General features: G+C 39.7%; 1 protein-coding gene across 1 annotated transcript in view; it reads left to right on the top strand.

Moving 5' to 3' along the window:
* Window positions 1-1,633: 1,633 nt before the first annotated feature.
* Window positions 1,634-24,082, top strand: part of dnah2 (dynein, axonemal, heavy chain 2) — a gene marked incomplete at its 3' end in the record, with an annotated part of 134,062 nt that continues 111,613 nt past the window's right edge. The window contains exons 1-6 of the mRNA XM_079449974.1: window positions 1,634-1,660; window positions 2,008-2,236; window positions 5,899-6,009; window positions 9,185-9,423; window positions 10,439-10,630; window positions 15,039-15,196. Coding sequence (XP_079306100.1) covers window positions 1,649-1,660; window positions 2,008-2,236; window positions 5,899-6,009; window positions 9,185-9,423; window positions 10,439-10,630; window positions 15,039-15,196 — 941 coding nt within the window. The 5' untranslated portion in view covers window positions 1,634-1,648. The remainder of the gene's footprint in view (window positions 1,661-2,007; window positions 2,237-5,898; window positions 6,010-9,184; window positions 9,424-10,438; window positions 10,631-15,038; window positions 15,197-24,082) is intronic.

The raw sequence follows: 24,082 nt of genomic DNA, 5'->3' as shown, positions 1-24,082 counted from the left end.
CTATTCGTGGTGCTTTTTCAGATGAGAAGACTGAAGACGAGCCTGTTTCGCAGGTGCCCATTTCAGACACTCGGGAGGAAGTAGATTCGTACACCAAACGTCTGGTAATTCACTCATATATGCTAAATTACAAGCCTTTAGGCGCAGACACTGATAAATCACCTCACAATGATTGGGATTCTTATCCGATTGTAATCTGCAATTTATAATTTTTCCCTCGCTTGATTCGCAAGCCTGCGGTTCTGGTTTACTAATCAGTGCTTTCATACCGGCATTATTGAGTTCTTCTAATGATGTGAGTGAATATTTTATCCACTCCCCGCATGCACTGCGGGTTTAAAGGTGTTGTTTGGGCCCCGCACACGTTTTTGACCACATCGATCACACAAATCCAACAGACGCAGCACAGAAAATATGCTATGCGTTACCAAACGCTCTTTATAATAGCAGAAGAGAGGCACATTGTTGATCTGCAATCTCTATCGTAGGCTCATGCATACGCATGAAGAGGTCTTTGGCTTAAACGAGATAGATAACCCCTGGTAACAAATCATGGCTGATGGAAATAGGGGAGGAAGAAAGTAAGACCGAGTGGGCAGAGCAGGCCGGCAAACTCACAGCATTTCTGTCCTTTCATCAATGAGGTTAATAGAATTAATTACAGCCCTCTGGCTGGAAAAAAGCAATGGCATTTACATGCAGCAGCTCAGCGTGCCGGCCCCTGCTGGGAGACCCTGTAGAAAAACCAGCTGGTACGCTGGTTGTAATGACAACATTTTTTCTGTAATGCACATTCACAGACATTAGCTCTTTAGTCAAAAATCAATATGTTTACGCTTTTATCACAGAGATAAGCCCAATTATTAATTTGACAAGTCACGCCACACAACTTCTGAGAGAATCGTGAGAGAGTTGTTTGGATTCTCGTACGGCTTGACGTGCAAAATACTGGCTTCGCATATCATTTAATGTTACGCCATATCATGTTTCATCCTGTTTGGTTAGTCTGTGGCCTAATCAAGATCCGCTTAGGCACATAGCATCTTTACAGACACATGGCAACAATTCTTTGAAAGTACCAGTGACAAAAAACTAGAACATAAAATATTGTGTATACACACAAAATAGGCATTGAAATATAAGCATGCAAGTTTAATTTATCATGAGTAATAATACATGTATATTTTGTACATATAAATATTGACATTGTATTACAAGGTTTATGGGTAGTTGACAAATAAATGTATCCTATTATGTGAGAGCAAAAAATTAACAATGAGGATAAATCTCTCTAAAAATATCAATATTAATAATATAAAAGAATATATTATTAACAGTTGGTTTTCTACATTTTCAAACCATAGGACACATTGTTGTCAACGGCCCATATACAAACACGTGTGCCCTTCTGGAGGAGTATAAATGCTTTCTTCTGTATATCAGTCTAGATATTATAATGTTGTATTTAATTAATCATTTTTTCCTCTAGAAAGAAACATTTAAAAAGTACTTAGCGCTGAACGGCATATCAAAGGAGTCATGGACAGATGAAAATGAGCGAGCCTTGGATACATTCATCTCAGATCCTTCCGTTAGGCTTCTCATTGTCTACCATGACCCTTCCACCGGCCCACGCGTGGACTGCACCATGCCAGCTCAGGTACGCCGCAGGTCTATTTTGAGATGTGACATTTAGCGTCCCAATCAGAGCCTTTTGTGTCATAAAGACTATGAAGATTATTCAGGGGTTCGAGCGTGCTTGTTTTTTATAATGGTATTTTAAGCTTCAGTTTAATGAAGGAACACGCAGAGATTTCTGAATAGGTTTATTCTTCATGCAACGTTCATTTCCAATGCATCTGGTGACATGCCAGGATACCAAAGATCTCATTATCCAACTGTGTGTGACGACCGCTGGTGATCCATTAAAGCTCAAAATATGATTTACCACTTCCTATGCTTCCAATCCCATCCTATCCATCTTCCTTTTCTCTTGCCCCCCCCCAGGTGGTGGAGCAGATGTCCTACTTCATTCGAGCAGAGGACAGTATAATCACGGAGGAGAGTTTTGAAAGCTCGGTGCAATTCGGCTCTATAAAAGGAGGGGCTTTAGAGAGTCTTCTCAGGTTGATGAACGGTATTCACGGCCCTCAGGTCACTCTCAGCACCACCTGGCAGGAGAGCACCAAGAACAACTACTTTGTAAACTTGCACCGCTTCGTTACCAACGTTACAGGTAATGACAACTTGCCATCTATTGAAGGACCTCCACAGAACATAACGTAATAAACTTCTGTGAATACACTTACTATACATGTCGTTTGTTTGGAACCAGGGATCTAGAATCTGACGCAATTTTTAAATGTATTAGTTTAGCTCTTCAATATTTGAATTATACTAGATTATAAATGTTGGATTAAAGGAATAGTTGACCTAAAAGTGAAAACTCTCTCATTATTTTCTATTATTAGATCATTTCCTAATAAAGATTTTTTTCCTTATGGCATATACGTTATGAGGATATCATTTAATATAACACTGATAATCATATACATGTGGGATGGGATCAGGGTAAATTATGAGTAAATAATGAAAGAATTTTGATATTTGGGTGAACTATACCTTTAAAAGGCTATTTCACTGGCAAGTCAAAAGTTTTTACTCACCCTCAAGGCATCCTAACTGAATACGGTTTTCTTTTTGAAGAATAATGCAGTCAAAGGTTATAATACCGCGTATCCTTTTACTTTCAAGCAGTAGGTTTTTGAAGCTCCAAAAAGTGCATCCATCAATCGAAGAACTGCTCGACACCGCTCCTTGGTCTTAACAAAGGTCTACTGAAGCGAAGCGATGCGTTTGTTTATGAGAAATATCCATATTGGCAGCGCTATAAACGTTGACGTCGAGCTTCCGTTTTCAGTATATAAAAATGTATAGAGGTCTGGAACAATCTAAGGGTGAATAAATGATGATGGAATTTTCATTTTTGGGTGAAGTAGCCCTTTTAAGGCTAGCCTACCTGATTTGTTGAGAAAACATCTTCTTCTATAACACATTCACAGTTTGCATTATATGACAAAAATCTATTGAAGCATCAAACCTAAATAACTCACGTGATGAGGCTTGAGATTGTTCAGGTGAAAAAACTAAATGGAGATTTCCACCATCGCTTCGAATCGCACTCGTTGCTGAATCATTCCTCTCCGTGTATGATTCAGGCTCACATTGAATCATAACTGTAACCGTTTCAGACTGTGCTTACAATGGTTCGGCGCGGCGGTGGAAAAGCGCTCAAAGATGAGGTCAAGGCTACTGGACGCAAGAAAATGCTTACCGTACTTACGAGCTTTGTGTAACATCTTAATGCAGACTTCATTTCATTTTTTTTTCTATAAACCCTCTTGTAGGTGTAGCTTTCAGCCAGTGTACCTCACTTTTCACACTTTTGATATGTTTGATATGCTTATTCAGTTGTGATTGGTCTTGTCTTCCATGCATACAATAGCTGCATTTACACTTGTAAGACATCACATTATATGTCGATTTTTGTGTTCTAGCCTAACCAAAGCCTTACCTTAAATTTGAACACTTCTCTTGTTCCGCACTGGTATTTCCTTCAGGAAATGCAACTTTAACTTTTGTAGCTTTATTCTGTAGCTCATTTCGATTCACGTTCAGGCTATTGATCTTTCCTCGCAACCCATATTGCAGCCGGAGGCCACCTTCTCATATGTTTCTCTCGCATTAGGCAAGCATTTCTGACCTGGGATCAGATTTCTGCTTTTTTGTTATGATCTCAGTCTCCATCAACTTCCAGGGCATATCTGATTCAGAATCAGTGCTTTTGTGGGTTTTTTTCTTTCACTCAGATTGAGCTCGCAGCCATTCAGAGGTAATCACCTGGCACAGTGGAGCACCGTGATGGTTCAATTATTATGCTCATCAGTCCAATCAGCACACCCACATCACCCTGAGCAGCACGACTCTGACTAAACAGAAATAACACGCCGACCAATCACAGGCCCTTCTTACCTGAGAAAAGGCACTGGAACAGTGCTCCCGGGTAATCAGAAAGCCTCTTGGCAATTTTAACAATTCGCCTCTCGGTTCTCTTTCTTTCTCTCTCCGTTTAGTGCGTCATTCTGTAGATGTTGTTCAAGGCAGTAGGCCCGGAGGCCAAAAAATACATTTCGAGGCCATGTAGATGGAACAACATGGCAGGCGATTCAAATTCAATACACAAAGTTGCCATGGATCTGTTTTAATTCAGCTAAGCAATCACTGTGAAGTCACTAAGTGCTCTTCAGTGGCTGCTGATGATGTATTCAGCTGGTAAGTGATGTATTCCAGAGATGATTTAGCTAGAAAAAGAATGAAGTGAGGAAGTGTCCCTGGTATATTGATTTCAGACATCCTTACATAAACTAACAATGTAAGCTATGTTCATTCTCACATGATGAGGTAAAGCTACGCTGATTCATCTTCATCATTTACCAAAGCAGAACAATTTTGGAGGGAATTCATAGAGAGTAGATACAGACCCACTCCTACATTAACAAAGCAAAAAAAAACAGAAAATACATGCACAGATTTTTAACTTTTTAGCCAGCATTCACTAGCTGCTGTGTTTTTTGATGTCTCATTATTTTTTCTCTGGTGTATCGCGTTGGTTTGTCTTTGTTCTCGCCGTAAAGGCCAATCAAATGCCGTCATTGTGTTCCTACACTCAGCCTCAAGTCTTCAGAACCGTAGACACAGATTCTCGTGCATAATGGCCTTGTTCCGTTTAATCTTTTCATCTCTCAATACGCTCTGCACTCTGTTTTGTATCTTGCTCTCTCTCCTCGTTCTCCTTCCATCAGGCTTTTCGCTCAACAATTTTATTTGACGGATCTCCACTATCCTTTTATCTGTCTTTCTGTCTTTAAACGGCCATTAAAGTGGTTGCAGTAACGGCCGTTTTGATGTCCAGCATCGAGGGAGCCACGGGTGCTGGAAAAGGCACCAAAGAAAACGAACAGCAGTCGTAAAATTATTTGTGACTGCTCACATGTGCCACACAATCATAAAAGTGTAGTTGTAAAGTTTTATTGTCTTTCTATTTTATGTTCTCATGTTGATTCATTTCAACAGCATGCACAGCATTATAACGTGCATTTGCTGTCCACAGCAGGAAGAAATGGAGAGCGATATGATAGATGTGATGACCTCGGAGAAAAAACTTATTGCTGCTCAGTGGTTGCTCTTTCAATGCTCAAAAGACTTTATTGAGGTCTTAGTTGTGTTCCTCAGATGAGTCTCAGATGTATCTCCAATAACTCTTTTGGGCTCATAAAAATAGAGAGAAATTTCGACATGCAGTAAAAGAAAGCTGTATAATTCAGCCCAGCTCAGATTATAACTGATATTTTCACATTAAAATATTCAGACTCGTTTTGAGACATTGTTGAGATCTTTAAGGAGATGCTTGTGCGATTACCAATGTTTCTTTTTCAAGAAAGTACTTATTTAAGAAGCAGGAGACCTACAGGCAAGTTCACCCCAAAAATAAAAAGTAATTCACAATTTATGCACCCTTACTGTATGCCACTCAAAACGTGTATATGACTCTTCTGTGGAACACAAATGTGATCCTTGACCAAAAAAACAGTCATAAGGGTACATTTTTGATCACCTGAAAGCTGAAGAAATAAGCTTTCTATTGATTTATGGTTTAGGATATTTGGCTGAGTTACAATTACTTAAAAACTCTGGAATCTGAGGTTACAAAAAAACTAAATGTTGTGAAAATCACCTTTAAAGTTGTCCACCAGAGATGCTGTAGCTATACATGATGTTGCAGAGGGGGAACATGGGTAAGGATGGCTATTACTAATTTAATTTTGTTCTTTTTTTCAGACAGCAGATCTCAACTGCTGGGCAGCACAGTGCTATATGTTCCTCTGGAGGCCCTGCAGCACCGCCCAGAGGAAGCCTTCAAGAACAAGTATCTAGTGCAGAGGCTGGAGAGTAAGACTGTGCTCGTGTGTTTGCATGCATCTGTGCTTGTGTGTGTGTTTGTGTGTGTAAAAGGGTAAGGGCTTGAATATTTGCTGATGGAGTAAGCCGTGAAGAATGAACAGTGTGAACAGTACATAAGACGCCATATACAGGAAATTACATCTACCGTGACAGTCTGTGGTTCAAGCCCGTGAGCGTGATTTACACAGAAACCACAGCTGAAGGGCAAAATAAAGGGCTAATTCAATTCAATACTGCCATGCTGCTCTAGGACAGTTAAAGGAGTCTTTATTAAATTTGGCGGTTGGGGAGGGGTCCAGGGTTAAAGGGACAGGCCGGGGGCACTTTCATTCTAGAGAGGTGTTGGTGAATAAAGAGCTAGCTTTTTTGAAAAGTAAGTTCACGACACAGTATGATGGATACCCCACTCATGATTTTTTTTGCAGCAGGCCGCAGAGAAAGGACTGTTTGTCCTCCAAGTGCTTTTTTCCCTTTGGGATACATCGGAGTAGTTCACAGACAATTTTTTAAATGTGGACATACAGCTGAGAAGCTTTCCAATGATTGAAAAAAATAAGTAAATATAGTCGGTAGGGCTGAACGATTAATCACAAAGCTTTCGAAACCCAAATTCAGAACCTAAAACCAACATAATTCCCATGACGGCTATCTCGGTTACTCTCCCTTTAACATCAATGTAGATGGGTGCCGCCAGCTCACTTTTCTTTCTTATCAGTGCGAAATAAATATTAAATAGGCTACACAATAATTTCAGGTTATACAAATATATTTCAGACATTATTAAAAGCTGTACTTCTGATCACAAGCCCAACTCTCTAACCACCAGACCTACAGCTGACCGTTTGTACCATGCAAACAGTCAACAAGGGCATAACAAAACAAAAACTGCGCGTCTGGACGTTGCACATGTGCGGCGGATTGGTCCTGTACAGAGAGAAAAAGTTTACTTTTACTTTTGGATAAAAGATCACACCTCCGGTGATGATTTTAATGTGTAAAGAGCGATAGACGGTTTCATCAGACACACACGCCTGGCCCAAAGTTAACTTCCGGTCCACGTTTGTTTATTGGTCTATATAATGTAACAATTTATATATTTATTTTTTGTTTATATGAATTATAATAAAATAATCTACTCCCTACAGGGAGGTATTTTCGGAGGTATACCCGAAGTTAAGGTCGTGCCACATAATGTTTGTTTATGTTGTTGGCGCTGAAAAACTTTAATACTGCATGGCTTCAGATGGCTTAATAATATATTACCTGGTCATTGTTCAGGTCGTTAACCATGAGTACTTTCATATCATATTTATTTATTTAGAACAAGTATACATGCACGGAGTCTATGTTGCCGTGTAACAAAACAAAGTACATAACAGGAATCTGCGACAAAATGTAAGTATGTCCGAAAGGTGCAGGAAGAAGCAAAAGCTTATTCATTTCCTGCCCCATTTTACACATCCTCATAGTTCCAATACCTTGAGTCTATACAAAAATTCTCAAAAAATGAAAACAACAAATATATCGCAATGCAACATCGCCTACATTTTAATCAGACAAAATAATATCAACATTTCACATTTACCACATTTATATTTTTATATATCTTTCAAATAAATAACCTTTCATTGTTTTAACACCTTACTCCACAAATGGAAATACACATACTTTTTAAAGTTGTTCTTATTTTAAGTTTTTTAAAGTTAAATCAAGTTATACCCACCCAGCCTTTCCTACAAAAAAACATTTTTTGTAAATTTTCCGGAAGCAGATTATGTCTTGCTTTAAACATAACTTGTGCCGTCTTAAATTTCACCAAATCCATGTGACTTTATAAGTTTAATAAGTATTCCCCCAAATGTCTACACAGTAACTGAGATACGGTAACATGAGTGTATTATACAAGACATACATTGACTTATTATTCAATCTATGTCTTGACCTCGATGCCAATTTAGCTTTAAGTAAGGGATAATGTACATGCAGTCGGTTGTTATCTCAGAAATAAGACCCGACAGTCCTGCATCACACTAAAGGGGCTTATTTCGCGATAACAGCCGGCTGCTTGTTATTATTATCCCGCTTTTTTCACAGCTACTTGCCACATGAGAAAAACATTTACATAAAATGTGAATTTGAAATATTTTATTAGCTAATTTTTACCGAATGTAGATCTTCTGCGAGGAAAGTCATTTACTTTCGGTTTTAAAGTAAGAAATGACTTTCAAACGTCGCAAACAGGCACATTGGTTTAATAATTTGTAAATATAATGTCATATATTTTATTGAAAGACATATTCATAATTAATTTTAGTGTAATATAAAACTGCTCCTCTCAAAATGATTTGCAACATCCGGGTTACAGGGTGTTATTAGTTTTGAGCGGCTTTTATTTGAAAATAACAATCCCTGGAATGTCGCGACTGGCCAATCAGAATCTATTTCAAATGAGCCGTATAATAACATGTTTTAGTTGAGGTTTACAGCTAATTTTGTGGTCTAAGATCACACTCAAGGCCACACCCCTTTTTCAATAATGAGGCATTAATGTACTTATGATCAGTCCGAGCTCATGCGATTGAATGAAGGCGGGGACTGATTTGTATATTCATGAATCCGCATATACAGTACTAAATAAAGCAAGGGTGTAGAGTTACATTCCAGTCATTTTATGGCATAAAGATTTTTATAACAGGAAAAAAACTTTTACATTTACTTATGAATGCTTAAAGATGATTTTTGAAGTGATAAAATTATCAAATACAGTGGGGCAATGTCTTTACCCCCTTTCTGCACCTTAAAGGTGGTAGTTGTGTTGCTGTCTATGGGGTGGGGTCAGAATGCTCTTGGTATTCATCAAAATCTTAATTTGTGGAACGACATGAGAATGAGTCAATAACGACAAATCGATCTCTTTAAACACGAGGGTGATGGCATACTTCTTATTGTTGAGTGAACTAATCTTGTTAATATGTTAAATGGAGGCCAAAAACAAGGATAGAGAAGCACTGACAACTTATTTAATGATCCAACACAAACGAGAAACTTTGGAGCTATTTTGTTCTGTAATTCTTTTTGCAGAATTGTGTGGCCACAGATTCCATGCAAGTCTAATGTCAGACCCTTTTAAGCACCTCAAACAATCTTTTCTCTTTTCCCTCAGTGGTGATGATCCACTGGACACGTCAAATAAGAGAAGTATTGAACGCTCAGGAGATGGGCGAGATGGGAGACAGCTCGGGTCCTCTGGAGGAGATCTCTTTCTGGAAGAGCCGCTTTGCCGACCTGGCCAGCATTAGTCAGCAGCTGCAGAAACCAGGAGTCTGTCACACACTGGAGATTTTGCGGCTCTGCAACTCTTTCTACGTCCCACAATTCAGTAAACTAGCCAAGCACATCCAGGTACATCTGAGCGCGTAAGTGTGCGCGTGTCCACGGGCGTACGGAAATATGTGTGGGGCTACATAGCAGGAATTGAACCAAGGGGTAATGGCCTGAACAAGAACATTCGCTGGCTGTTGATGATTTATATGCAGCTTCTGCACGGCTTCTTCTCACCTCTCGGAAATGAGGCCGTATCGCATTCAGGTTCGCCGATTACGAGCCGGTCCGGCTTCTCATTTAAACGGGAGACGGAGCATGTCTGTCAGCCATACTTCAGCGTTCGGTGTCACACTCTCATTGCCCTTTAACACTGATTTCAGACCAGTTTTATGGTTGTTCTTATAATGACTTGGGATGGAGTTTAAATGGAGGATTCTGCTCCTGCATCAGCAAGAGAGCGACATTCTTTTTTATTGTTATACCTTAAACTTAATATTGGGCAGGGCTGCTGCATCTGATTTCTTTCATTTGGTACAATTTCCAACGCTTCAGAAAAATAAATGTGATAACTAGTAATGTGAAACAATTAAACTGTTTGACCTTCTGTGGTAGAACTCATTGTGATAGGAAAGTTGTAGACTCAGCTGTGTGGCTGTTCACTGCCCGTAACAGCCGCTGTTGTGAATGACGGCATTCAACAATGGAAGTTGAACCAAGAGGCTGACTTCTACATTCTATCCGTTATCACAAAACATCCCCGAAAGAAAACAAAAACACAGCTCTGATAACTGCGTACTTCAGTGTCTCCAGTTATTTGCATAGTTCTATATACTGCGCTTGCCAGGGCGAATGCATCCAGGAAAAAGACTAAACGGGAAAATTATAGTTTCTGGGGGACCATCATGGTGGCTAGATAGATGAGTTACTTTTAACTACGTGTTGCGAAAGCCCCTAAAGAGATATTATTGCTGTGTAATGGCTCTTTGTCTGAGCAAACCGACTAGACCTCGATTTTGTTACTCATGAACTCATGAACCAGAAATTTTAATAACATAAAAATCAATGCAGATTTGTTTTGTTTGGTTCTCCCCAGGATTGTTCTTTGCAGGCCCAATCGAACATCTCTTTCCTGTCCCTGCTGAAAGAGCCGTGTGAGGAGCTGGCTCGACTCAAACCTTGTGAGATTGCACCTAAACTTGCTCACATCATCAAACTCATCCGTGTGATATGGGTCAACTCCAGCTACTACAATACCCGTGATAGGATCACCGCCCTGTTCGGAAAGGTACCTCTGTTTGCTTTTACCTCCATGTCTTCAGTCAACATTACATCTTATTTATATTACACTTTAGGCCAGAGGTAATTTTTAAAATTAATGATGTTGCTTATGTCACTTTAGGACCTCTGTTCTGCTGACTGGGTTTTACTGTTTAAAAACTTTCCTGTAGCTCAACGCAAGGTTGTGGGTTCGATCCCAGGGGATTGCAGATTCCTATGTAAAATGTATAGGATAATGCAATGTAAGTCGCTTTGGATAAAAGCGTCTGCCAAATGCCTACATGTAAATGTTTAGAGCACCTGTGACACACATGTTGTGCATTAAATAGCATGGTACATGTATGTAATCTCTTTATATCACATGATTATTTTTTGTTAATCTACAAATGCCAGCTGTGCAGTACCGCCTATTGTGCTGTATCGCCATTGTACAGTATGTACATTATGTGTCACTTCTATAAAACATGACATGAGTGAATAGGTTTTCAATACTCTTATAACAAAGAGTTATAAAAAAAGTCTTATAAAAAAAATCCATTACACCTTGATATTATTATGCACAACAGCTGCCCACTCTTCCTGTCTGGACTCATGGATCAATGCAGTCCTGCATAGTTTTCTAGGAATTAGCTGAGCTTGCATGCTCAGAGGTTTCCCTAAAATCAATCCACACACACACATCCCAGAAGAACCAGCAAACCTGTACAATCATATTAAATCCCTCCCCACCCCCGCTTCCGGCACATCAAAGTTCGAATTGCCGTGGACTCGGTCGCACCGATAAGCCATCAACCGCAGTCCCTCAGCACATGTAACACGTGTTTTTCAGATCAGAGGAGCGGGGCCCTGCGTCCACGCTGCCGCTTGCATCGCTTCACTTGATTTTTATTTCCATCCCTCACTTATTGAGAGCGTCAGGGAAAGCGTTTAACCTTCTGTAATTACGCCGTGACCCTTTCTCTGCAGGAATCACACGGTACCACTGCCACTTTGATTCTTTCTTTTTTTCATTTTTCTTTTTTCTTCTCTATCATTCTCTTTTTTGAAAACACATCAAGGCAAATGGAACTGCTACAAAAACATTTGCTCTAATTGTTTCCTGAGGGGTGAGGTTGTGAGTGCACGTCGAAATGCTCACATTGGCTCTGCTGTTGTTCTCCAAAAGGCCGTTTTAGTTCTGCGAGGTCAGAGTTTGTACCTTCGACCTGCATAGGCAGAATTAGCGCAACGGTAATCTGCTCTGAAGAAACGTGTTAAAGGGACAGTTCGACCCAAAAATTAAAATGCTGTCATCCTTTACTCATCCTTGAATTGTTCCAAATTTGTAAATCTGTATACATTTCTTTGTTCTAATGAACATAGAGAAAGATATTTGGAAGAATGCTTATAACCAAACAGTTCTTGGCCACCATTGACAACCATAAAATTGCTTTATAAATGTCTTTGTTCTGTAAAACACAAAAGAAGATTGTAGTGAGGTTGGCAGGACGAGAGCCGGGATTGGAGGCCGGTCAGCTGTACGCGCACCGGCCTCGTATCACGGAGGAGATCGGGAGCATAAGAGGACCTGGTCCTCTCTCACTGACTGACGTCCTCTTATGCTCCCGATCTCCTCCGTGATATGAGACGCGTACAGCTGACCGGCCTCCAATCCCGGCTCTCGTCCCGCCTACCTCACTACAAAGATATTATGAAGAATGTAGGAAAGCAAACAGTTCTGGGGCACTCCGGTGGCCAAGAACGGCTTGGTTACAAGTATTCTTCCAAATATCTTTCTCTGTGTTTATCGAACAAAGCTTTGAAACAACTCTGAGCAAATGATGACATGTGTAAAATTTTGGGGTGAACTGTCCCTTTAAAGTTAAACGTCTTCCTGTTGGTCAAGTTAATTTAAAGTCTCAAAGCTCTAGTGGTGATTACAGTACTACCCCCCCACTAGAATCACAGACATATCCCTCACCCCTTCCCTTAGTCCCTGAACATCTGTTCATTCACCACTTTAATTCTTCAGGCAGTCTTAATAGAGTAGTTCACCCAATAATAAAAGTGCTGTCATGTACGCACCGTCACGTATTTCCAAAAACGTATGCTCTTGTTTTTTGCGGAACACAAACGGAAGATCCTATTAAATATTCTTTTTTGGGTGAAGTGTTTCTTTAACCCGCAATTCAGTCAGGTGAGCTCTCTAGACTTGTTTTTATACTGTCAACTATCTGATTGAATGGTTCTCTGGCGCTTGTAGAAAACCTTTTGTTAAAATAAGTTAAACGTTTCTGTTTCAGCTGCAATGGAAAAGTGCTTTTCCCAGTTTACGAGCATTTTTCACTACCAGTCCTATTGGAACGTTTCATTTCTTTCAACTTGAGTGAAAGATTCCTGCAACTGAAAAACGCTCTGTGGAAGTTTAATGTTTTTTATTGCTATTCTATGGAATAATATGCCGTTTTTCTCATGGCAATTTCACTGTGGCATGAATGTACTATGAGTACAAATTGCCTGTTAAGCTCCATTAATACTCAGTGACTTGGATCTTTGTACCTGGTTCACAGACCTCAAGGATTGGAGATCAACTACCCCTACCGAATTTTAAACTAAGCATTTTTTTGTGAATTGAGAAAACTGTTCTCAAATCAGTGTTTTACGGTGAGTTGTAACAACGCCCGTATACGCAGAAATGGTCCAAAAAGTCCAGCCTGCGTTTTGTTGTCATTGGCTACATGTGGCGGCTTGTGTTTAATGAAGATGAAATGGGCCCCAATATTTGTTGTCCTTTTCCGTTGAAGGCCGACGTTCCATGGCATAAAATCAAAAGAAAACGGATTATTTTAGCAGGGAAACATTTCATTGTGCTTGCAGTTAGGAAGTGGAGAAATAGAGAAGGTAGAGTGAAAAGAGATGGACCAGAACTTGCTTTCTCGAATCGGTTTCCAGCTAATAATTTCCAATCAGAGGGCATCTGAGTCACGACGTTTGTGGTTGTGCGTTTTTGCGGGTATGTTTGTACATGTGCGTCACAACCACCTTCCCTTGCCTCCCCCTCGGGGCTTTAGCATTTCTTTATTTGTTTTTGGTTTGTCTTTTCCCCCGTCCTATTTCTCGGAGCTGGTAGAGCCTACATTGGATTTAATATCATTTTCCAATCAGCCAACGCTGGGGGACACAGACTTTTGACTCCGGCATGCTGTTCTGTTTAATACCGAACGAAAGAACAAGAGGGAAAGAGTGAGTTCAAATACATAAGGCCTTCAGTGGAATAATTTGTAATAATTGTTGCCAGTGTATCAAGACCGGCATCCTCATTGTTATTTTGTACATGAGATCCGTGGCTCTACAAGCTGTCTGCTTCCTTCTGTCTGTAGCCTGATATAAAACACCATCTGCTGGGGTTTCTTAAAGCTCAGTGCCTGTCATCTATTCTTACCTCCTACGTCCAGCAAATCTTACTTTCAGCTCCCCAATGAAAGACGACGGCGACGTTTTTTTTTTCCGCACCAGAGGTAAGACGCTCCTCTGCCTGCTGATTTTCGAGAGCTGCAGTGACAGTCTGATTGTACAAGGCCTTGGAAATCTCCCGAGACGTGGGGCGTGTGTTGTCTTCATTTACAGGAATGGAAAAAAAAAACATTATAAACTCATAAGCTGTTTAATTCTGTGGCTCTCTTAACCTTTTGCTTACATGAGAATTTTGAGTCATTTACATAGCAATTTAATTTCCTCTTGTTTTGTGCTTCCTTCATTAAACCCGGAATTTGCCTGGCGCTATAATCAGGGTGACTGAAGCACACACACACATCTTTAATTTCTCTCTTTCATGCTTTTCTTTCACAAACATACACGTAGTCTTTTTATTTCTCTCTCTCAGACACACACACAAGCTGGTTTCAGCTCTGGTGTTCGCTGTCGGATTTAACTACTGATCAAAGTAATGAAAAGCAATCTGTCATTTCACATCCTCCACTGTACACCTCATCCTTCATAATTACACTTTTCTTCTTCCTCTTTTGCTGGCTTTGTTACACTCTCTTCGTTGTATTTTTGCTCGTTTCTATACACCGACCTCTGTGTTTTGTAAGACATACGTGTCTGAGTGACATCGGGCACAAAAGCTGGGGTTTTAACAAATTTGAGCAAAGCCTGTCTTATTCACAGCAAAGTTCATACCCAAGGTTAATCTACACCTGAATGCAGAGCACATTAGCGCACACACCTGTCTGTGCTTGCTTTAGTTCGGTCAACGGCGGTCTCTCATCAAACATTCATGCGCTAATCTTCACAGTTATGAAAGCGAACATCTAGTCATGCTGTATAAATACACACAAAGACAGATTCATTCCTAGATCTGTGCGGGGTTCATCTATACTGTATATCTGTATGTGTTTATAAGGTGTTCACGTGCTGTTTTTTCTTTTTGGCAGATGAGTAATGAGATCATCCGTCTGTGCTGTAGAGAGATCTCTCTGGACAGGATCTTCCAGGGTTACGTGATCTCCAGCAAACAGGTTCTGAATGATTGTATCCAGTGCTGCCTGGTGTGGAAGGAGCTGTACCTGTACACCTCCCAGCTTCACCACAAGTACGGTACCATTCAATTGCTGTTTTTGTTTGACACATCACTGGATCGCAACACTTACACACTGTTAATGCACTGGGTTACAGCTGCACCTCTGCTTTACACACCATTGTTCAAAGGATTACTGCGGTAGGTTGGCATTAGCACCAGCCATAGTAGAACTTCCACTTGAGCCAGTTTGTTTCTCCCAAAGTTCTTTAACGTCAGTTTTGGTTCTTTGCCACTGTCACCTAAGGCTTGCATTAGAATTGTGCCTGTATTCCAGTTCATCATGGTAATAATAATGAAGCTTATTTCCATCAATGGGTTAAAATACAGTAGAGAAAGTCAAAAATGCAAGCTTTGCTCATAGGTTGTTTAACACACCCATGATGTGCCAGCTGTCTATTTAGATCCTTATTTATTAAAGTAATCATTTATTTGTGGATTGATGTTCATTTTGTTTCTGAAATGCTCAAAATACTTTTTAATATTGTTTAAAAATAAAACCTTATTAAGAACAATAAAGATATGTTTTCTTTAAATGCAGGCAAATACCATGATTACACTGCATATCCAGATAAAAGTCCTTGTAGTTATCATCATATGAAAATAATACAGATGCCGATAGCTTGCACAAGCTTCATCACTCTTTTCACATTGTTTTGTTTATTACCACACGATGACATGCAATTTCTATTTCTAACTAAAAAATTGTATATATAATTTTTACTAAATAAATATTGTGGACATGATAACGATTATTGTGGACATAACCACAAAGGAAGTGCTTACTGATGGACGGAATGCCTATTCTTCTCCCGATGGGGGGAAGAAGGGAGGCTGAATAATGCACTGACCCACCCAAGGAGGGGGGAGGTGCTTGACTATAAGCAAAACATACAAGGTTATGCAAGTCAAAACACAGGTCAAATATCAGACAGAGTTTGCCTGCCTCCGGGACAGAGCAGGGGAAGACTGTTCCAAAGTTTAGGCTCTAGATAGGAAAAGGATCTGCCGCCTGCACCTAGTTTTGAAATTCTAGCTATTACCAACTGACGGGGCTAATACTCACTGGAACTTTGAGGCTAAATATAAAACAGATGCAAAACCGGCCTATAGATTATTTATGATGAGTATTTTAATGCTAATGTTACTATTATCTGTCTTTAAAGACTGTTAATGTGGTTATCTGCATTGCTCCCACTACTCATACAACCTTTAACCTTATTGTTATACGATTGCTAACTTTAGCCCTGCTTTTTACTAAAGTTACAGCCTTACCATTACTGCCACCGTTACTGCCGATAGTCACGAGTAGCACTGCTGCTGCTACTGTTGACACCTCACTTGTTACCAGCACCTCAATTTCTACTTCACTTCAGCTTCTGTGTCATCTGCAGCTGAATGTTCCCATTCTCCTCTAGTGCTCTTCTGTCTGAGTCAGCTGTATGCAGTCAGCGTTCAGTCCCCGGTCTTCCTTTCTATACAGCAGCCAATACAGAACACACTTTAAGCCTGTGTATTATTTACCGCTCCCTCCCTGCTCTCTGTCTCTCGACTTTATGGCCCTTCCTCTCGCTTTCATTTCCACCATCACTAGCTCCACTTAACCCACATAGCCTTCTCAGGCTTTCCACGCAATAGTAGGTCTCTCTCTCTCTCTTTCGCAATGGAAATGATACCGCCATGCTTCTAAATCAGGGTGCCAATACCGTGCCGTGATTGTGGCCCTCCTGCCGAAAAAAGAACGTCATTTTACGGTGCGATGACAGAGTTTCTTCTTCAAAGTGATGGCAACTTATGGGCAAATGACAGGCTGAGCATGGCTCCCTGAGTCGCCTCCTGGTGTTTCACATTGCACTTAGGTTAAGGTGGAGTTTCATCTCTTGATGTGATGAAACTTTGCAATAGTGTTTCATCATGTCGCAGCAGAATCCACTGTCTGTTTCACACTATTTCACCGTAACCTATAGCATAGCCCACAACGCTGTGATTTTGAAAGATGTTAACAATGTTGTGTTCTGCAGATGAAAAATATTTTTCAAGTCAAGCAATACCACACTTACACTGCCTTTCCTGTACTATCGTATACAGCTATTACATTTTTCTCAGCAAGGGGCTCTTGAGATGTTTCAATGAAATAAATGTGTGGTCAACCAAACACAACTCAATATTCTCTCAGGGGGTTACACCTCAAGATTTCATACATTTACCCCTACCCGGCAGGTTTTAGGATTTTAGCACCTTTCAGTTTAGACATAAGATTGAGTTTGTTCAGCGCCATGGACCTACTGGTTTCTGTTTGTGACAGAAGGTTTTATTTGTGGTGACAGAGCTTGAGGGTTTGCTTTGCCTCACATATGCTGAAATCCTTTACTTAAGTGGCTGATTCAATGTTTAAAAATTGCATCTGAGACCTGGATAGTGTAAAGAACAAACTGTTCCATTACCCTTGCTATTGTTCTTCTGGTACTAAACTGTTCGCTAGCTCTTCCAATTTTCTTGGTTTATTGCAAATGTGTTTCACATTGCAGATTTGCTACAGAAACGGTATCTGAAGTGGCTTTTATTATGTTAGGATGCGTTATATATCAGTCAAAAGTTTAAGGTCACTTGACTTGAAAGATCTTAAAAATCCTTGTATACCTGAATGTTCAAATACATTTGTAGACAAAAACGCATATTAATCACATAAATGTCTGTCATTATGTCTGTAAAAACTGTTTTATTAAAACATTTACTAAACAATCACTAAATAATGACTGAATAATGACAAAAATGCACCCAATATCAGCCCATAGATGAGAACTCATTCAATTCAGTTTGAAAGCATTTTCAATAACTTTTTAAAAACATTTCAAGTTGTTGATAAGATAGCAAGGGTACGTTTTTACATATTATAGTTAAAGGCAGGGTGGTTGATCCTGTCGAGAAACATGTTGTCATATTGGTTGGAAATCTCTTTACATCCTGATCATGTAGTATAGTGGTCAAATCATATTTTTATAATGATATATTTCTTCTGTGGAAGGCGTAGGACCAAAAAAAGTTCTGGCCGAACACTGTGACTGGTCATGTGTACATTTTCAGCCAACATATTTTGTATACCACCTCGGACCCTGTTCAAGCAGAGGTCCGCTTTGTCAATGCAGGGAGAATGGCGGACAATCAGCAACAATCGAACTTTCCTGCGGAACCAATAACAAGTCAATTTAAAAAAACGAAAGTCCCTTTTTGAAAATGCAGAGACAAAAAAACGTCAGATTCATGAAAGAGGAAAAACTTACCATCGAACTTTTTCACGATGCTTTGCCTCACAGATGCTCAAATCCTTTACTCCGAATATTTGTACACTTTTTGGACAATATTTGTACACTTATTTTAGAAGTTTTTTTAACAAAAACTTCTAAAATATCTAAAATGACAATAGAGTTCTTCATTATGTGAATATGAATATGTATGTCAAATGTTTTTGGTGCTTTTAATGTTTCGATGAGTTTACACTTTACTCTAAATGGTGAAATAAAATAGCAATAAAGAATAAGGCAACCTAAACTTTTGAAAAATGTTAATACCGTAATCATTTGAGCGGTTTACAAAACCCTGTTTTTAGTTTTTAGACTTCCGTGAGGTAATGCCACTGGCAAAGAAATTCAGGTTTACTATTTTCATCCCCTTTGAAGTGCTGCCAAAAATCTAAATAAACCTCAACACTATCAGCCTTAACAAAAGATTAAGAATAAACGAAAATCCTGACCCATCCCTATAGTTGACAGAGACGTCTTAATGAGTCACAAAGCATGTATTTTGACATGGCAGGAGAAAATGTATTCTGCTCAATCCCATGAAAAGTGATTGATGTGATTCTCCACAGAAAACACAATGCACACTGATTGGCACGAGAACACCAAAGTTTAAAGCTGCTTTGATCTGGTTTTCCATTGAAGACGTCTTACCTCGGAACTGTGAGGATGCCAGCAAACAACAAATACATGAACATACGTGCAGTTGTATTAATGGAGACGTTTGTCAAAAACAGTGCCGTGGAGCCTGTTAATTGGTACAGTGGTATAAACAGAAGGAAAAGCTTCACAAATGACATTTTCTTTTACTTTTTGAATGATCGAACCAGGAGTTTGCAGAACAGAAGAGTGAATGCAGAAGAGCATGCTAGTTTTGTTATTATTACGAGCCGTTTGTTGTCACAATGGCCTGCCAGCTGCAGCAATAACAGCCTGTGATCCGGCGGCCGGGCCGGTGGCAGCACTTGAAGTGAATCGATTGCCGCACTCAGTAAATTCAATACAGAGCTGCAACTAAAAACTTAAGGCACGGCAGGCCTCTGAGGTAGGATTTGATTGTCCCTGCTTTACGATGTATTGACTGTGGGAGTGAATGGCCTGTGTAAAGCAGACAGCGTTATAAATTGGTAATGTTAAAGCGAGATCCAGATGCTTGAGGTTTGGTGTTAAGCAAAGCAAGACCCCTTTCTATTTTCACTGCCAAGAGGGAGACCATTACTGACACACATATACAGTATCCATATATTAGTCCTTCAGAGTTCAGTTGTGGGGCATTGTCTGAACTGCTGGGGTATAGGGCGCGCGAGAGATTTTGTGTGTGTGTGTGTGTGTGTTTGTAATAAACACACTGTAAGCTCTAGAATGCTTTGCATGTCTGTGCTATGGGAAGTAAATGGGCGTCGTTCTCTGTTAGCATCATTTTGTTGTTTTCTGCAGAAAATCGGATGCTGTGTGTGCCTCAGCTCAATGTCAAATACTTTGAAAGAAATGATTGATCAAAGCTATCCGTCATATTTATCAGTCTAGACGGCCGTGAATCAAAAGGTCACCTGTGTTTTTCTTCAGAGCTGTGTTACAGGGATCTTGTGTATAAGCAGAGATCACTTAAAGGTTTCAAGCTCATGGCATATGTATGTGTTTATATGTGTGTGTGTGTGTGTGTGTGTTTTGACACATGATTAATGAGGTGCCGCACGCCCTGCCTGTTCTCCTTCTGTGCTCCCGGTGGCCTTCACATATTTTCTTATTTTCTCTTTCACTGTCACCTTATCTTTCTATCTCATGTTTCGCCCAAAGTCATGCTTTCTTTACATTCTCTCATGTTTGAAAAAGAAATTGTGAAGGAAATCTCTTTGATGTCTCAATTGTTTCTCATAGACAGTAATGAGATACTATGAAAAGCAAATTAAGATTTTACTGCAGGCAAACTTAGTTAGAATAGGAGAAAAATGTTCTTTAAACTGTGCGGACACATGCGCCTGACCCAAAGTCAACCTCTGGTTTGTGTTTGGTTACAATATAACAACTTATTTAATATTTCATTTATATAGAAATTAATTTATACTAACATTTTATTGTATATTGACTGTATTAAATTGAATGAAAACTACTCAACAGTTGTTGATTCTTTGTGGAGGTCCACGGGAAATTAGGTTTGCGCCACATAATGTTTGTTTTTGTTGTTGCTGCTGAAACCATCTATAGAATCTCAGACTAATATGTTACAATATAAAATAGTCTGAGGTTTCATTTTAAGCACACATTTCTCATTAAATTCCTTCAAAATCAAATAATTTGATCTTTGCTGTTTACACTGTAGCTCTATCATTTTAGTTTACGTGAGGATTGTGATCAATTGTACCATTTGTTAACAAAATTAGAATTGTATTGTACTAAAGTAAAGCTGTAATGCTCTTTCCTTTAAAAAAAGCATTAAACATTCTCTCTCTTTCAGCAGGTATTGCCTAACACTGTTTGAGCTTGACAACTTCTTTTATCACTTCGTATAATTTTCTCCCTTTAATTGATGAATTGCTTTATTGTTTTCCTCACTATTGTAAATCGGATAAAAGCACCTGCTAAATGCCTAGGACGAATGACAATAAGATCTTAGATTTGCGAATGCATTGTCATTTTACGCATAATGAAGATCCTACATTTTTGTCATTTTTTCTCCTAGAAATTTGGGAGAATTGTCTTTGACCAAGGTATTTCTAAAATAAAACATAGCTGAGAACTCAATTTTGATTTTTGAGTTTCATGGCAGCAAAAAAGACCTTTAGGGTTCCACCATTTTTCCATTTTAATCATCCTTATTTAGCGCTCCTTGCCTCTTTTTCTTTTTAGGTTTGTTGAATTACAGAGTCAATCATGTTCGATTTTCCAGACAATGCCTTTAAAGGTTGCTCAGTACGGAGCGGCGCATGCAGGGCGCTGTTTCCCTGTATGAATCGTAACCCTCATGGTCGGCCCAGATGCTCTTCTGTATATTGATGGATTGAGCTTGAATCCTTTCAGGCACAAATGACCTCATAAAATATCTCCCGTGGCTGAAATCATTGCTATGGTACCACCACTGCCACCAACTGCTCAGGGAGTCATGTTTTGAATGAAAAGTATGCAGATGATTTTTGTGTGTGTCACTATAAACCCACAGAACACACAAACGTGTTTAACTGGTCACAAAGATCTATTACTGTACCAGTTTATGACTCTTCCAGCACTTTTCTGTTTAAAACTAAAACAGGGTCAGGTCTGTGTTCCTTCACTGCCATTCAGATTCACTGCTGCTGAATCTTCTTTCAATGTAAAAACCCCCAAACGAATCGCTTAATAGAACTTAGTGTTATAATCCCACTATTTCAGCGGTTGAATTGCCCAATAGGACATTTCTCACGCCTTACGCATGACAGGGGGAGCAGTCAAGAATATGTATAGAGAAAAGGAGGTTTCACTGGGTTCATCTGGTAGGCATCCTCTGTGTTTGGGGGATAAATGATTATAGAAATACATAGCATTTATACTAACCTTTCCTCGCTATTATCAGAGAGACATCTCGTGAGTTGTGTCCAATCTACTTTCATCACATCCATTATCCTTGGTGAAAGATGCCTTTTGGTAAGTTGTTGCTGATAATGCCTTTTGTAAGGTTCCCATCAATGAGACATACCGTCAGTTGTGCACCTCAGCCTCATTGGGAGTTTAAGCCCTTTATCACAAGACACCCTCAGTCAAGGGAGGCCCACTGCAGGTTGATCAGACCTTGGTGTGTGTCGCATTGTTACAAGGTCATCTGGCAGGCAATGCTGTGTCCATCCGTCTCAACCACAGCAATTGACTTATTCTTTCCACACCACTGGCCAATTTTTTATTATCCTCCATTGGACAAGTCCTCTGAACCCCACTTCCTGTGTCAATTACCTCATGCAGATTAGTGGCTGCAGCCTGGACAAAACCTGCTTTGCTGGTAGCTCAGTGACATCACACTTCAACCCAAGCAACGCAAGGTGGTTCTAGCCCCACTGACACCGTTAATGGATGCACGGTTCCCCCTGTCCCGTATGGCATAACATTACAACTAGGGGTGTAACGATACTTCGTAGGACGACATAGGACGAAGTAAAAGATTGAATGACATGCTAAAGATCGAACCAAGTATGTAATGTGCATTATTGAAGAAATGTTATACAGTCTTTTTGAAGGATATTTCTCATTCATTACTGTCTCAAGCAAAGACAGTGCAGCTTCAGAGATACATGAGCCAATAGGGTTTGATTGTGATCTCTGTCAGAGTGTCATTGGTTGAATGTACTGAATGAATACGTAGTTTTCCCCATCTATAAAAGTCAACAGTGCCCCAGAACATTCTTCTAAATATCCCTTTTTGTGTTCTGCAGAACATTATTTAGACCATTTTGGAACATCTAGGGAATGAGTAAATGACGACAGAATTTTCATTTTTGGGTGAACCATACCTTTAAGATATAATATTTTACAAACACCTTGTTTGTTGTTTGTTTTTTTGAATTCTTTATGACTTTCCCCTCAGTTTAAAAGCAACATCACTATCTCTCTGCATAATCTACTCACCTTTTCTCTTCCCTTAAATCAACATTTATAACCTTGTAATGGAGTAATTGTAATGCAGGTTTAATATGGTTCATGGTGTCCCTAAAATCAGACAGCATGTAAGAGAATAAACACAGGGATAGTTTATCGTATGTAATCTGTTACCGCTTATGTCTGACATTCACCTCTATGTCCTCTCGTATGTGCAGACATTACATTTATCACTTAAGGCCTAACAATGACCTTCTCACTGACCTGTACCTCTGGAACATCTACATTTACTCTCGCTCTCTCTCTTTAAACTTCGTCTTCATCTGTTATCCTGTTTCCTGATCAGTCTTTGACTGTAGTTGTAGGAAAGTTGGTTTCCTCTGCCTCACCTCCTATCTTTCATTTGCATGACAGTCGCGTACTGGACCATTATTACTCCTCATTCACCTGTGATAATTAGCCACCACAGATTTACGCTCTTTCACATGCCAAAACATACTTATTGCTCGTTTATCCCCGCGGTTAAAGGGCATAGCTGTCAAACTAACCACAAATCACGGCGATATTACGTGTTTAGCAGTGAACTGAGCAGTCTGGTACAGCTCTGTTCCTACTGATATAAAACGGGCTAACTGGTGATTAAGTATTTAAAGACGATGCGGAGATGCTGGGTGGTCCTGTAAATGACTCAACTGATCAGTGGCGCACGGCTCGCCGTCATTTAGATGTGTTTTCGAAACACAATAATCAAAGCCTGGCTGTATTTCAAATTAATATCTAAGCATCCACTGTGATGCATCTGATCTGGGTTCGGATACTGTCACGATTCAGTCTGTGTTCCCCTGTCTTGTGGAAGTTTAGTTTGTAGTTTTGGTTGTTTGCTTTCCGGATTCCTGTGTAGTTCTTTTATTCATGCAGGGCTCCAGACTAGAGGTCGACAAATTTGGGGGTTTTCCTCGGGCCGATGCTGATTTTTAGAAATCATGCCAGCCGAGGGCCGATATGTTTGGCCGATTTTCCACCTTCATCTCATAAAATGTAATTA

The sequence above is a fragment of the Barbatula barbatula genome (genome assembly GCF_947034865.1).
Source record: "Barbatula barbatula genome assembly, chromosome: 1".
Lineage (NCBI taxonomy): Eukaryota > Metazoa > Chordata > Actinopteri > Cypriniformes > Nemacheilidae > Barbatula > Barbatula barbatula.
This window is presented reverse-complemented; position numbering and strand designations above follow the sequence as displayed.